We start from the raw sequence: 17,168 nt of genomic DNA, 5'->3' as shown, positions 1-17,168 counted from the left end.
TTACTATTAAAAAAACCACAATTAAAAACATGTGCAATTAGAAATTTACATTTGAATTTCATATGAAATTATTTTCTTATTCTACATGACATTTTTCTCCAGTGACAATAATAATAAATTTTACAATGTAGAAAAAACATTACTATAATACATTTACAACAGCCATATATTCACTGAATTCTACAGAAGAGTTGAACTATACTGCATTAATTTTTAAGCACAATCTTACTGCTGCCTTTAAAACTTCTCAGTCAGTCTAGTTCAACACAAGTTTCACTGTTGCTTAAGCTAAGTTTTTTCAATTTAGTACATTACTTTGCCTGGTACAACATTTATCTGTCCTTTTAACCTCCACCTTTTACAAATTACTAGTCTATCCATATTCAAACACTCATCTTTCTTTTAAATAAGCTTATCTTAAGAGGCTTGAGAAAAGGAGTCTCCTGTAGTTTATGCTGCTGTATAAAATATTTTAGAAAAGCCCTACTGATGTGTCTGGCTGAATACAATGAGGCAATAATGGAGAATCAACCACAAAACAGTTTTTCATTGTTTTTCTTGAGAAATGTGATAAATACTAGTGTTTCCAAGGTTTCCCTTTCCAAAGGTACATATGCAAACAGTGCATATTTTTATGAGGAGAGGCTCAAAAGAGGTACAACACTGAGAGTATAGCACAAGAGACACTAACAAATATTTCAGAGAATTCACAAAAGATCCCAGGGACTTAATATGCTCTCCCAATGACACAGACTTTGCCAAGATAGCACTCCTCCTTCACAATTTTGTTCCTGGATACAAATAAAAACTCCATTAGAACATCTATTTTGCCTTGCTGTGATTACTGCTCTTTGGCAGGTTTCTATGAAGCAGTTAAGCCTGCATTTCAAAATAAATTAATTTCTCTCTAATGAGATCATACAGTAGAAGGGGAATGCTGTGAATTTCATGTCTTGACTGAAGTTAAAAATAAAAGTTGGTAAGCTGGAGAATGCTAAGGTTGACAGGAAACAGATGAGTCAGGGAGACTGCTAAATGACAGAGGATAAAGGAAAATACATTAAAATATTGTACAGGCAAAAATTCATGACAATGCAGGACATCCCTATAGATTGTCCAATGACAAAGAAAACCCAAATGAAGCAATGATTAATTAATTTAATTCATATTACTTGCCACACTATGGTTAGAAATCCCTATACAATTACTTTAAAAGCTATATTCACATGCCTGCTGAAATACCAAAGAGAGTAATAATCAGAAGGCAATGTAGAAAGGTACTTAATCTAAGAAATTAACGGTCATGAGAAATTAAGCGTTTCTGTATCAATGCATACTGTTGTACAACTGGCAACAAAGCAGAGAAGCTTGAGAAATATGAAACTGGGCAAAGCATGAAATTGAATATTAAAGAGATGATAACCATAGATTCCAAGTCATGCACTGTTCAGGCAATGAAATAGAAGTGGCATCTTGGGGTTATGTGAACAATTTAGTGTAACAAACTTAAAAAGGAATGAGAAGGAATAGCAGGGGTAAAAATCAGACTGGTAAAGAAGGATAAAGGAGATTGAACAGAGATAAAGTTAGGAATCTGTTGTAGGGCTTCAGCGAATGATTTGGATAGAGATCAAGATCTCTAGAAAAATGAACCTAATGAACATTATGTCATTATGAAAGATTTTCACTTTCTACCTACATGTTGGAGAAGTGCTACTTATAACAGTAGAGACCAGATGGTACTGGATACAAGAGTCAACAGATGTGTCATATTTGGGTAGAAGGCAGAAACATGGATATTAAGAGAAAACAGAATGATTTCAGAATCCATAAGAGGGAAATACTGTGTGAGTGAGAGTTTGGGATGACATTAGAGATTCTGAAACTGTGTACTCAGAAGTTCTAAGGGGAGAGGAAATTAAATATGTAATTACTGCACTTGGGAATATGGCCTACGAGAAAAGCTACATTTCATTTTGATTCAAATATTCATTACAATCCAAGTTGCCCAAAGCTTCCAGTTTCCTGACAGTCAAAGCTGAGTTTCAGAAGAATAAAAGATCTTCAATACCACATACTATCCTTGGAACAGTATTATGATGACCTACTTCTAAACATTGCAGTAAAAAAGGCCTATCCCTTTTAAGAATAATTTGTTTTAAAACTCTTGGTTGCTAGGATAATACACTGCTATTCGGTCAGTTATCCAGTCATACCTGCTTTGCCTATCTGGACTGCCAGCTTGGTCAGTTTTCCCTGAAGAACAGATTTTTCTTTCTTGTGCATGTTGGATTTCTTCTTGTCTTTGTCATCTCCCTCTCCCCCTTCTGCACTCTTCAGTGGCTGCATCTCCATGGCAGCAGCCCCATCCTGCTGCTTGGCTAATAATGCAGAACAAAACTGTTACTCCAAAACTATTCTTCATTCTTTTTATCTTAAGTGTTTATACTTACTGAATTCAACCAGCAACACCCATGGCAGGGGCTGACTGCAACACAGACGATTGTAACTGTGCACAGAATTACACATTACTCCCATGGCAGACAGATGCCCCTATGAGACCCAGTGGGGTTCTGCAGCAGCACAAATGTACAAGCATACCCATGTGCACTCTGTCCATATGGGGATATGTAATGTGCTGTTTGTCAAGTACCATGAAAACCATTGATTTGTATTTATTTATTTAATTAATTTTAAAACCACCACTACACATATATATCACTTAATATCTTGTAAATTACTTGGCAAGTAACAGTACCTCAGTAGTGCAGGATTTCCTAGAATAGCAGATCTCAAATACTTTGGCAAATAAGATGGTCTATATATCTCTAAATTTTGGTATGTCTCATAAATTTGTAATCATACTTTTAATGAAAACATTTTAAAGGCAATGTGGTTCCACAGATGATCCATGCACCACTTCTCTTGACTGCATGGGCTCCTCAGTGACCAGCAGACCACACTTTGCGAACCACTATTCTAGATAATACCAGACTTTAAAAGTTTCCTTAGCATTCAGTGTTCAAGTAACTTAACCGTCAGGTGAGATGGCGATACCATCATCATTCTTCCATAAAAAGCACATATAATTTAAAGTCTAAACCATCCTTTCTTGAAAGAATGCTAATGCTAATATAAGGAAACTTTATTTTAGTATCAAAGAGAAAGACATGTTTTTTAAAAGCAATGACATTCCAGTTTATATATGTGTATGTGTCTGTTTTGTATTGCACAGAGACATAAGTAAATTAAATAGAATTAGATGAAACAGCTTTGCTTTGACATTTGTGAACAGATTGTAAAAATACATGCTTATTTGACCTGGAAATCTAATTCGTCTATCTAACCTTAAAACTTATTCATTTAACATCATTTTATTTAATAATTTTGCACCATTAACAACTGAGTTTATCTATTCAGTTTCCAATCCACCAGCTTTGCAATCTTTAGAATTATCTGAGAACAGAAAGTTACAGTTCAATCTACTTATTTGGTATAACCCAAAGAAACATGATAGCTGTGTCTCATATACCAAACAGGGAACCGTGACTTTGCTTCAGAGAAAGGAAAACATTTATTTCAATTTCTTCCTGAGAGCGTACATTAAATAAGAAACTACTAAGATGCTTAATCTTCCTGTTATTTATCCTTATAATATGCTTCTACATTGCTTAATAACCTCTTGGCTTTAAAGTTTCCTTTTGTTATTGCTTTACTTTCTCCCTGCAAATGAAAATATGACCATACGATGCCATTAAACACCAAAGATGATGAGACATATCAAAAATAGGGTTGGAAATTCACTAACGATACATAACATACATAACTTGCACAAGAAAAATGAATTCAAATTAACTTTGTGACATGAACGTATCATCCATAAATAGCTTATTAGAAATACTGATCTCCTATCCTAAATATCTGCTATATCAAAATTCTGTAAATTACAATTTCTTTGGTAGGTTTTTTTGTTGGGTTTGGTTGTTTGGGATTATTTCAACATTCTGTTTGAACAGTAGGGCCATTTTCACACACAGGCACAAATCACAAATTTTCATTTCATTTTTTTAATAGACTTTAACTACATGCTAAAAATAAAATCCACAACCTCCTTAATATGAAAGAAGATTACCTTTGTTCTGGCTGTTCTCCATATTCCCATCCTGCATTTTGCCTATATGATGAAAATTTCAACAGACAACAGACAGTAAACAATCTTCACCCAAGACAGAACACGAAAATGGGAATTTAAATAAAAAGGGCAGACAAAAGTAATGAGCATGTTACAGATACTTATTTATGATCAGTAGCCATTGTTATCATATGTTTACTTAGAAGCATGGACAACTTAGCTGGACACATTCAAGGAACTGCAGTCAAGTTCAATGTTGTAACATGAAAAATACTAAATATCAGCACGTATTTTTAAGTAAATCTCATAAATTAAGAGGGTGAAACTAATCAAAAGAATCCAGTGGAAAGCATAATTCGAATAATATTACTGAACTGAAATTTCAGAGAGCTGGGACATAAAAACACCACAGGTATAACTTTGGCACATACCAGATAGAGCATGACTTTCTTAGTGTATTCCAGAATTAATTTAGAAAATTAGGACAAAATCTAAATAATAGCATTAATAAATATGAAAAAAATAAAAATGTAAACCAGGTATGATTTTACAATTACATCTTCCTCACTTGGTTGTATTATTTAGCAAGTTACTCCTGTAAATACAAGTGCCAAGTGATCATCCTATATTCAGATTTATCCTAAAGAAAGATTTGCCAAGCGCATCTATAATTTCCAATTTAGTCTTTCTGCTACATATAGTTTTACCATACCAAAGTCCTTATTTGTTTTTTTAAACTGAAAAATATACCATTTGAAAGTGTGTATGAAATAAAAACGGAAAAATACAAATCAGAACGTACAAAACTTTGGTAATTCAGAATAACCAGTAAACAATTTCAAATGTATTCAAAATTTCTTACTGGGATCCCTTATGAAACTTTCACAGTGATACGTGAATTTATCTTATGGAAAAGACTACTTGAGTTTTATAAGTATTTTATTCAGAATGGATGACATTCTCTTTTTGTAGTTATGTATAATGCACAATAAAAAAATAATGGTAAGGAAAATTAATAGTTAAAACACCGTTACAGGATTTTTGACACATTCCAATAAGAAATGTATCATTAGAGTTTATTAAAAAAACTATGACAGCAGTTAAGTCCTGCTCTTCCAACTTCCTGCAATAATACAGCTGGTACTGACATGCACAATAAAGCAGCAGAAATTATGCTTCAACATATGTATTTTTTTTCACTCTATGCTGTGAATAAATAGTAGCAGAATTAAAAGGCTAAGATGCATTTCTTGCATGTTTGTATTTTCAGTAATTGGGAGATCACTAAAACTTTCTCTCTCAAAAAGAGCAAAAATGGCCAAATCCGTCATAAATTTATCACTATAACATTTTGCCCCATACTAATAGGCTACAGGCACTGAGAAATTCAGAAGCATAGAATTACAGTAAAGAAAAGGATGTTTCGCTACATATAATCATCTCAGTACTCAAACGGATTACTAAAGTATGCTGAAGTAAACACTTTAGCATCAACTGCTTGTCTATATTTCTAACTCTATTCCCACCTTGGCTATAACATGACTTTTAAAAAGGCAGTAACTATCTTCCAAAGACCTACATTTTGCCATGAGACATGAATCTATGAGCCTGAACAAAGCCAAGTTCATTTGCATTGTGAAATCTGCTTAAAAATTTTTGCATACAGTGCACAGTTGAACTTGCTATCTGCACAATGGCTATTTTTCTTAGAATGGTTTTTAATAAAGTTAGTGGAAGAGATAAAACTTCTCTAATAATTGAAGATTCTTTAACTAAAAAAAAAAAACAAACCCAAAAACAAAAAACAAAAACCAAAACCCAAAAAACACACAACCAAAAAAAACCCCAAACCCATGACTTTCATAACTGGCAAACACAAAATACACTGTTTTTCTGTGTTTTTTGTAACCATGATAAAGAAAAGAATGTGTAAAGGATTTGTTTGCTCCCATTCCAAATAATTTTAAGCCTGTACTTGGCTATAAATTATGAATGAAGAAAGAAATTAAGAAAGAAATTAAGATGATAGCATCACTACTGCTGAGAAATCCTTTCTCCTTTCAGTTTGTGCTAGGACCAGAAATACTATCCTATCTTTCTGACCTTTGTGCATTGTTTAGAAACATTAAAAGGATGAGTATTTATTAATATTTTTATAATCGTTGTATATTTAATTCTTCAAAGATATATTTTTACATAATTTTGCCATTTTTTTTTCTTTTCTTTTTGGAAATAAACAAGTAGAAGGAACAATGTTTGGGCCCTGAAATCTGGAGGAATTCATCTGAGTTTATTTTTATCACTTTTCTAAGCAAGGATGAAAAATCAGAAGGTTTAGAAAAGAATATAGAGCCTCCTTATATGAGTTGTATTCTGCAGTTGCTTTGAAGGTTTTGAGTTTGAATATAAAATGTTTTGTATGTTGCCTTTGCCTTATTAAAATTTCTGTCTTTTGGAACGTACCCATGGTACTATTAGTGCCAAAGTTCTTAGCCCCAAATCCAGTTACTTCTTCAAATAAACTTTCCAAGAAAGACTCCCCCTTTACCTCTCCCAGCCCTTTATGAAGAGTCAATGAGACAGAATAACAAAGATCTATCGCTGGCATTAGGAATTATTTGTTCATTGGAGGAACTGCTGGGAATCAACAGAAGCAGCTAGTCGAGTTATGTTCTCATGTGCTGTGATGGAGCAAAAACCATAAAATACTCTACTGATTTTCCAAAATGTCTCATCTGGCAATAGAAGTGAGTTATAGCCCTCTTATGCCAAGTCAGTTACATTCTGCAGCTAGTAAGAACAGACGTACATTGCAAATCTATATATAGGGGAAAAGTGATGTCAAACATATCTGAAGTGAATCATTAGGAAATCTTTCATGCAGTGCGATATCAGAGCCAATGCATTAGTAAAACACAGGTTAACTATAAAAGAATAAATCTGATTCCACTACATCAAATAGGAAGTTTTAGATAATTCTTCTATGCACTCATTGAACCACTTACAATTCAGAAAATACTTGAAAATACATTAAAACTGCAAATAGCTTTGCAGGAATTGAATAGTAGTGTACGTATGCCAGAACTGACAGAATTAACAGTAGATGTAAAGTATCTCAGCTGAGACATTTCTCCGAGTCTGGTATGGTGTTTCTATATCAGAATATAATTTTAAGTAACAAATTCTCTGAGTACCAAATGCCAAAAGAAACTCAACAACCCAACATGTAAATCCTGATTTAGGTATCAGGTAGTGCTCTACTGGACCATGATAAGCACTCCTTTATCTAAGGAAATCAAATTTGTGGTAAACAACCTGTAAACAGTGATTGCTGCTTTCCATATTTTCTTTAAAAAAAAAAAAGTACCTTTTCTAAATACAATACTTTAAAATTAGAGGAATTTTCATGAATTACTATCTTTCTGTAAAATTTTCTGATCTGCTCATAACCTTAACTTGTAACCTTTTAAAAACGGAATATATTGTCCATAGTTTTAACAGAGACCACCAACTACTTATGTATTTTAATCTCAACTACTAGAACCCAATAAAATTTATAATAGTTCCTTTGACACAGCAGACAACAGTCTGTGTCACAAATCTGTATGAATTTATCACTATAAGCTCACTGACTGAAAACAAAATACTTCTTTTGTGTCAAATGTATATTGGCAACTAAGACAATAACAATATTTTATTTGAAATGGTAATGAGTTGATTTTCAAGTATTAAGCAATAGCATTTCCTGAGCAAAGCACTTACTCAAGTATGTAATTTTTTTTCTTATTTGAAGGTATTCTCTACACAGAGATATTAAACTTTAGGTAAAAATGCTTGCTTGCAGTCACATCTCAGGGAGAATTCTCAGACGTTATTGAAAAAATTCATTTCATCCAGACCGAAAAAATATCTACATGAACTTGACCGTCTTGCTTTAGAACTTATTATTTTCCTTCCTTTCTCCCCTCCAAAACATGTCTACATTTAAGTATTTTCTAACTCATCATCACTGCTGACTAGAAAAATGTATAGTAGAAACAGAAATCAGACTTTAGCATTTTCCCAGACAATTTCAGAGCACTCAGATCTAACTTTACTTGCCAAGTCTTGGTTCTCCTCTGAACACAATGTCAGATAAGTTGAATTGTGGAAAGTATCTCCTTTCCATGTTGATCAAAGATCTGCAGAATTACTGCAACCGCATCACCTCAGAAGAGTTAAAAGCAAAAACATATTCAGCTGCACAAAACATTGACTTCTACACTTTGTGCACTGAAAATAATTGAGTATGTATCTCTCAAATCCAAGATAAACAGGGACAGTAATTATTTTTTGTGATGGGAGAGAAGACAATGGAAAATCACAGATTTAAGATACTGATTTAATATCTCTTGGAACTCAATTTCTGTATTAAGTTCAGGCATTAAGATCAAACACAACAGATATTTACCAGGCAACTAAAACTTCCTAACAGAGAGACCAGGTTAGAACAATTTCGGACTCATTTCTGCATCTTGCTGAGTGGTGGTTCTCATCCAGCAAAGCACTTAAGCAGATGCTTAACTTAGTACTTGGCAACTTGCAGGACTGAGCATAAATGTAATACTGCAGTCTCCAGTGGGATTGAAGGAGAACATCTGGTAAGACTTTGTTGTATGCATATGTTTGTTTTACACACAACAGAATAGAATTATAGAGCATAAAGAATGGAGAATGAAATATTCATCATTAATTTCCTGGGTTCTTGGTCTCTAAGGAATCTGAAACTGGGGTGTTGGAACCAGGATGATATAGGTTCCTGTCATGCAGTAAGATGTAGGGATCGTAAATCCTAGTTTTTCAGCAAACTTAGAATGTGCAGGAGTAAAATTTTAAATCTGGTTATGTGTTTCTTTTAAATTATAATAAAATTATTTAAAAATAGGCTCAAAGGTTTCCTATGTCATTGCTTTAAATAAGATATTACACTAGTAAATCTTAGTACTTGTTTACTACTTGGTATTGCTATGTCAGAAACTCTAGTTTCACATGCACAATGCAACAACTACTGACCTGCATGGAAAAAAATTTCCATCACCAACACAGTGAAAAGTAGAATTACTTTTGTCAGTATTATTGGTGTTGTACAAGAGGGAGAGAGTTCTAAGGCAAATAAAGACTAATGTATCTGATTATCAGAACAATACAGCTGATGCCTAGACTAATATTGACCCATTACATTTAATACTGGAATTAGACTATTAGAAGAGATACTGAAATATCTGCATGCTAAGAAGTGGGGTCAAGAATCTGTACTAAGAGACAGTCAAAACTGACTATGGTAATATTTTTTTTTCTTTCTAGTAAATACAGGCAGGGTCATTAGATGATCACTATCTAAGGGCATACACAAATATCCACAAACATAACTTTTCTGTCAGTGTCTTCCAAAAAAAGATGCTCAAAGCAGCAAAAGTTATTCCTAAAGCACTGTTAGTTGAAATTGAGCCAGATTCCTGACCCCAGCACTATTTCTCAGAACTACATGAACACTATATGAATACTTATGAGAGTGCCACATCAGAAGAAAAGAAGATATAATCCATTTATCATGGTGTTCTTCAGATCTACGCTGACAAATGTGTAAAGAATAGCTTTACAATAAAACTTCATGTAAAGGCAACTCAGAAGTTTTGAAACTAGCCTTACTTAACTGTTCCTTTTAATTGCAGTTTTAATTAATGGCAAATAGATCATAATTCCTACTTCTTCCTCTCCCATGCTTAATTCTGTGTGAATAAAGTAAATAAGTCACAGCATCTTTGTGGCATCTCTTATAAGCTACTGTAGAGTTTATGGAGTAGGATCTCTCAGAGGGTAATCACATGCACATACAACATCTGTGCAGTTCATAAAAGGAAGAGGGAATATTATACAGTCAGGAGAGAAATCTATCAAATAAAACAAGCTTGGTGTTCTTGACGTACCATTGACTAAGCTGGCATTTGCATTATCAGTGGCATTTGCACCTGCTGCATCATCTGTAGCTGAAGGAGGGTGGGAGGAGGGATGGGAAGAATCTACTGAGTAATAATGGATAAAAAAACAATAAATAATAATAATAACAACATGAACAGATGGCACATGACAAAACAAAAAACATTCATGGAATACTATGGTTTTGTTTTCTCCAAAATCAATCTGTTTTAAATTAATTAACATAACTTTCAAAAGCAAAATGTCATTACAAAGGTGTTACAAAGTAAGGCTAAAACTCATACATATAATAATAATAATAATAAAAAATAAACAAATATGAAAGACATTTAACAGTTAACAGAGTTGGTGAGAACTGACTGTACACAGTACTATGTACCTTGCTTTGGTCCTTTTATGTGTCTTTTTTTTTTACTTTAATATAATGATACAAGAGCAAATATTAAAATGGTTGAAATAATTCCCTTGAGTTAATGAATTTACGCAACACATGGGTAGTTTTAAAATATGCATCATACTATATAGTATATACAACATTACATATTTTGTATTTTATTTAATGTTGCATATTATGACGTATTACTGCTGATACATCCCAGTCTAACATGGGCTCAATCTATGTCCTGCCATAACCTAGTTAACAGGCACATTGATCTGAGCAGAAACATTAAACTTTTCAATATTGTATATGGAAATGGCAAATATAGTCTTGAGGAGAATTAAAAAAAAAAAACCTCTCTTTGTTTTCAGCAATTATCTGCATATTAGAGAAATTGGTCAAGCAATCTTTCCTAATAGGAAGGTGAAAAACTCAAACAATGTTTTGTTACTTTTTTGTGTTTTCTTTTTTTACTAGAGTTCAGAAAATCAGTCTCTACAAATGATAGATAAAATAAGTTTTGTTTTGTTTCTGTTGGTTAATTGTTCACAATAGAACACAGAAGTCTTACAATAAATCCTGATTGAGACTTTGAACTTCCTCAGTACTTGACCCATAGTGACTGTTTCACACTGTACTGGTTTGTTATTCAACAAAAATGGTCATGTTTTATTTACAAATGGTAAACTGGGAGAAGAAAATAAACACCATACAGGATTTAAAAACACACCCCGTGTAACTACATTCATAAAAATTTCAATTGCAAATTTGATTACTGTGATAGTAATAACTTAAACTGTTTTGGTTACTCATGCTTATTTTTTATTCCATTTGGATACTCATAGTAACCAGCACAGCATGAACTGCTAACAGCAAATCATGCATTTCAACATTTAATATACTATAATTTACTTCTGGAGAATAACTGATTACTAAAGCTTAACATTAAGATTTGCAAAAGCAACAATGCGTGCACATTTAAATGTTTGCCACAAACAATTCTGTTGATTTGAAATTATTCTTTATTTTAACCGGACTGATTCAAAACCAGTTATTTTAATCATTAGTTCAACCCTGATTTGCACCAAAGCTTGCTGGCTTTTAAAGCCTCATCCTTTCATTGGATGTGGTACAATTCTTACTCTACCTGGAAGCTGATGTCCATCCTCCTGTTTCACACCTGTATTATGATTTTTACAAAATGTTAATGAATGATAAAGGCATACACCCACGTAAGACTGAAACAAGCATTTATGATTGGCAGGATTTCAGAGAATTGCAGGTTTATATGTGAGTACATTATTTGAGTTTGGGCCTCATCTGCAACTGGCTCTGCCCAGGCACCCCTCTGCACTAGCAGAAAGCTGCTAGCAACATTAGAAAATGCCAGAGAATTTTCTTGGTATTGTAGCTATGTCCAATTAGATTCAGCATCTGCATAAAAAGTTCTTGCACACCTCTAAGTTTCTCTGTCTCTGGGTAGTAAGTTATGACCACAGTGCAGTGCATTACTCTGCTATCTCAGACTTCTCTTTCCCTGTCTTTCAAGGCTATCGACAATGAAACATGAGAGAATCACCAGTGTCCTGAGCAAAATAACATAGAGAGAAGGCCAACCCAGTTAAACAAAGGACCTCCGGGCAGACAGCTGTCACTTTCAAACAGGTACTGAAGTTGCTGCTTCTCACCTACAATATCCTTAGACACTGCCAAAACAGATGCTGCCAGGTCTCAGAAGGTCTGTGTCTAGGAGTCTTTCTCTTAATGATATCAAGATCAAACTCTAAGATATTGTTAAAAACTAGTCTGACATGAAAGAGTTTTTCTTTGGGAAGTTTCGCTATTTCTCCTTTTAATGTTCCTAGAACTCACCATGCCTAGCAGGTATCGCACATTTCTGTGTAGAAATGAAATGGTAAACATTTCAAAGTCTTTCATCAAGTACAAAAGGATTTCCTCAGAGAAACATGGAGTCAAGTACAACCACTTATTGAACATATTCAGAAATGGAAATTGTAGGTCATGAAAATAATTTAAATTTGGCCTTCCTACCTGCAGCTTCAAATTAAAAGGACGGAAATGAAAAAAGGTGGAATCACAGTGCCTGACAGATACTAAGTAAAACATTCAATAAAGCTATAACTGCTCTTTTTTATTAATAGTGAAAATCACTAAAAAGAGTGGAAATGTCTAAAAAACCCCATATTAATCAGCCCTTAATTATGTCTGAAAGATAAATATTCTTAGAACAAACTTGGAATGAAATTCTGAAAGTAGATGTGAACGATTTACAAGACTGTATGAACAAAAACTGGAAAGGACACACATGAAATCATGTTTCTGCTTATTGTGCAGCCCATAAATTAGCAATTGCTTATGACATCATACTATAATAAGGTGAAAAGTCTGAAGAGATTTCTTGGTCTCAGTAATGACACAGGACTTCAAAGTTACTTTCTTCCCTTTTACTATTCTTAGTTTGACCTTTAATCCTTAAGAAATTGAAATGCCTCTAAAGTCACTCACTGACATTAAACAGCTAGGCTAGCAAAAAGCCACATCTTATCTTCATTTTATTTTTGAAGCTCAAAGACAGACGCTATTTCCATGGCCAAGTTTTTTTTTTTTTTTCTGAAAAAAATAGTACATAGATGTAAATGCACAAGAGCAAAACCTTAGCAAATTTTAGGTGAGTGTGAATTTCTGTAAAGAAGACATGGCAATGCAAGTATGCCCATGTATTCCCTTGCGTTTAATTATGTACTAAGAATCTGCAATTTCACACTGGAAAAACATCTTGTTATCCAATGTATTCATTGACTAACAGCTTTTGCTGTTTTTCTGCGTGACATATAATGACAAAAATGTATATAAAAAAGGAAGTTTTTAAAATCGTATTTGTCAAGAATGGTGGAGAGCTCTAGTTACACAAAGCCCAAGAGCTTTCTTCGGAGCACCCTTATGTGTTGTGAAATTTACCTTTCTTATCTTTTTTTTCTTCTTCTTCTCCTCCAGCACCTAGCAGAGTAAAGATGATGCCTGTCTGAGAATTCACACCCACAGCAGTTACAAGCATTCGTCCAGAGCCTTCCATGACGTGAGTACCTGGAAATATGCAATATAAGTTATATATAGATAAAAAAAATAAAAGAAGAACCATTAAATATTTTATGCAAGATTTTTACTATAGTACTGAGAGAAATTTGTTACACTTTAAAAATCTATATTGAGACCAATGTAATTACATTCCGAACGTAATCCCTGTTGTTGTAATACTATCCTCAGCCAAGAAAGGATGCTTAACTGAAAATCTTAGGCTGCTCATCCATTAACCACACACATTAGATTCCCTTTTTAAAAGAAATGTTGTCACTAACCAACTTTACACATTCTTGGAAGATAATAGTTTAGCTTCACGCCGTTAATTCTTGTAACTTGGACTACAATTACATAAATGAAATGAAAACACGTGTGCAATTTCTCTCATCTTTCTCAGATATGGTTGATTTACAGGCATAGAAAAAATATTTTTGAAGACAATTTCACAGCTTCAAACTTGAAAAACCAATACAGAGAAAAATCTTCAAGGGGATGTTTAATTAAATCATGAGACTCCCAAATAACAGGAAGAATCTGATGTACACTTGAAAACAAATTCAGTATGTACAGAGATTTCTATTACTCTAAACCAAATCAAAATATACATTAAGTTTTTCTGAGAAGGATCATTTGTTTAACTAGGTAATTATATCATTAAGTAAATTCCTTTTGGGAAATATTTCAGGCTTTATTGTATAGAAATTGTTTATTTATAGCTTTTATTCCTATATTGAACCAAATGTTAGGTGCATCTGAGATCATAGCCTCTTAGAAACCTTTTGCTATGAGTTGTGGAAACACAAACAAATAGAAATTCCTAGAAACAATCAAAAGTATTCTGATTCACATTTTAGAAAAATTTTATAACAGAGGATTTGCAAAAGATCAGTCTACGCAATTGCACACTGGTTATTTCTAAAAAAAAGTTTGAAACTGAAGAACAACCTGTTGTTATGACATGTATTTAAGGCCAGTTAATAAAACCTTATTAAAAAAACCCCGTCATTGGAGCATAGGAACAATTGTGCCAAGGATGGTATCAAATTGTGACTAATTTGTCCTTTCATATGGCAACAAAGTCTTAATCTAAGAACTTCATTATTGAAGTAATATTTAAAATGTTTGAAGAGAGATATCCTTAGTAGGTAGTTAATTTTAAAAGATATAAAGCAGATCAGTAGTGCTCCTATGAAACAGATAAAAAGCTAATACATAATGACCAGAAACTACTGATAGATAAAGCTATTCATTGAAATAGACTTTATATTTTGTCCTTTAGTGGTAGGAAACTATGTTATGCCTATTAAGTGTAAGTCACTGTGAGAACACAGAGGAAAAGCAATCATTTCTTAACACAAAGTTGACAGAGCAAGCTAGGATTGAAAGTTTACTGGGCTTGGGTTTTTTTTAAATACTCTTTCCTGTATTTGAAGAATGAAGTAGTTTGGAAATCACGAAAATAGACTGTAACACAAACTGTTAGCCTTGATTAAAAATCATTGTATACAAAAAAGACAAACATGTATTTATACCTCCAAGTGAACTATGGATGGACACATGGTTAACTAGAACCTGCTCACAAAGTGTTCTATTATTTAACAATTGTTTTTAATCCTAGGTGCTATTGTTTTAAATGAATTGCATTTTAAGACCAGTCATTGTACCAGACTTGCAGCTGTGGGACATCAGAAGAATGAGACCAGATGGAATCAAAACACAGTCCAGTAATTACATTCTGCTTGGGGCCGGGGGGGGGGGGGGAAGGCATGGAGGGAGAAAGCATTTTTACTCTTCTTTTGAAGCTATTTGTTGATTTAAGAGTCTTTAAGTCAACTAAACAGTTTGATCATTGTGATAATAAACCAATTATACTGCTTACAATACTCACTTTAATCTTTGCCTTGTCACTGAAGTATTTGTTACAAACTACTATTCTTTGCTGGGTTTTAATCTATTGTTCCTTAGGATCCTCACCTCACTTCAAAAGTTACATTGTACTGCTTTACAATTATCAAGTTTGCCATAAATGTAACTTTCTCCATTTACTTTCCTTAAGACAACATCACTGTTTCATTCATTCTGTAACAGCATGAATTAGGTAGAGTCATTAACTGACTTATCCTAAACAATTCTGTGGCTAATGGGGTAAAAATTCTGGTATGCTTTCTCTCAACTATCTTGCCCCTATCACTTACCCATTTCCATCACTAATTACCACTAAATATTTTAAAAATAAAGTGAAGTCGTTCACCGATGCCTGTAGTTCTGAAATATGCCACAGCAGGGCATGGCTGAAGTGACAGTTTGGGTGCATAAAAAGCACGCTTTAGAACAGGTACTAATTTATCATCAGATTATGTTCCACTAGTACTACTGAAAAAATTCTTCAGCATCTAAGCTAAACCAAATAGCTGAACCTCCTTCCACCTAATTCTGGCAATTTCACCATTTAAATGGTATTATAATTCTATTAGCTTGAATAAAGAAATGGGCTCTATGACTTCAATCAGCTATTGTTACATAAATGGAATTCTGGAATGAATGCACGTTTTCCACTTAATCTGTACACTAAGCATGTATTCCAACTCCATGTTGAACAATTCTACTGACTTCCTTCCCTCTCAAGACTAATTTTTCAATATTAGTAAAATACATTTTTTCATATGCTGAGTATTTAATTTGAAGTTGATAAACAGTGAATATTCCAAGATAGAAAAGGAAGAAGTCTAGTTTAGTAAGAAAAGAGGTAAACAGATTAGACAGATAAGGAACCTATTACACATATACTTTTCCAGACAAAAATGCAACGAAACATGAGACTGCTCAGAAATCCCCAAATCTAGTAACAGTACTAGTGAAATAGATTGGAAATAAGGCTGAAAAATAAGAAAAGAAAACCAGAGCATGCCAGCTGGGGGGTTTTATACTGTTATGCTACTTCTAACAAACTTGCAGTGAACAAAAATTCCCTATCTGCATATCTAAACAACAATTTTAGTCACTGCAATTATTAAGAGGAAACTGAAGTAAATAATAAAGTGAACCAACCATCAGGATATCCCCTATGAACAAAGAAGAGTTTTCCCGAAAAAATCATCTACATGTAATTTTGACATATCCAAATAATTTGCAACATTTGAAGTTAGCTGCTCTGTTCTGAAAATTTCTGCTATGCTAGAAGTCTAGCTTGGAATATATTCTGGCAGGGAACTAAGACAGAATCAGAACTACTTTTCTCCAGGCAATAATTGACCCGATTCCTTAATCAAGCTTCCATTTTATTTCCAAAACCTAACGAAGCACCATGAGCAAGAGATTTCTTTTATTTGTTCTTGAATAAGCTGAGTTTTCTTTGTTTCAAATCCTCGTTGTGCATTGATAGAAATACTCATTTATACAAGTTAGGTTAGGTTAAAGTAATGTTCTGTCAGTCTCAGTTCAGTGAGACACTAGTTGAGCTCCTCTATGTAACTCTTTCATACCTTAATCAAATTAATCTAAATACCTAGGACAACTTTTAAACAATAAGCCTCATAACGCATTTTTCACAATGTTAACTATTATCACATGGTACACCAAAAT

At 33.4% G+C, this 17,168-nt stretch overlaps 1 protein-coding gene across 17 annotated transcripts in view; it reads right to left on the bottom strand.

The window, feature by feature from the left end:
- Window positions 1-17,168, bottom strand: part of ATP2B2 (ATPase plasma membrane Ca2+ transporting 2) — a 442,035-nt gene that overhangs the window by 83,911 nt on the left and 340,956 nt on the right. For 12 of the 17 annotated variants that reach the window (XM_087743155.1, XM_087743162.1, XM_087743156.1 and 9 more), the window contains 4 exons: window positions 13,467-13,592; window positions 10,099-10,194; window positions 4,133-4,174; window positions 2,217-2,381 (listed from right to left, as the gene is read on the bottom strand). In XM_087743155.1, coding sequence (XP_087599281.1) covers window positions 2,217-2,381; window positions 4,133-4,174; window positions 10,099-10,194; window positions 13,467-13,592 — 429 coding nt within the window. The remainder of the gene's footprint in view (window positions 1-2,216; window positions 2,382-4,132; window positions 4,175-10,098; window positions 10,195-13,466; window positions 13,593-17,168) is intronic. The other 5 variants (XM_087743159.1, XM_087743154.1, XM_087743161.1 and 2 more) reach the window with 3 other exon arrangements.

The sequence above is a fragment of the Nipponia nippon genome, unplaced genomic scaffold (assembly GCF_047370975.1).
Source record: "Nipponia nippon isolate SJK-2023a ecotype South Korea unplaced genomic scaffold, ASM4737097v1 scaffold_9, whole genome shotgun sequence".
NCBI classification, from domain to species: domain Eukaryota; kingdom Metazoa; phylum Chordata; class Aves; order Pelecaniformes; family Threskiornithidae; genus Nipponia; species Nipponia nippon.
The sequence above is the reverse complement of the archived record's forward strand: the minus strand, read 5'-3'. Positions and strand labels throughout refer to the sequence as shown.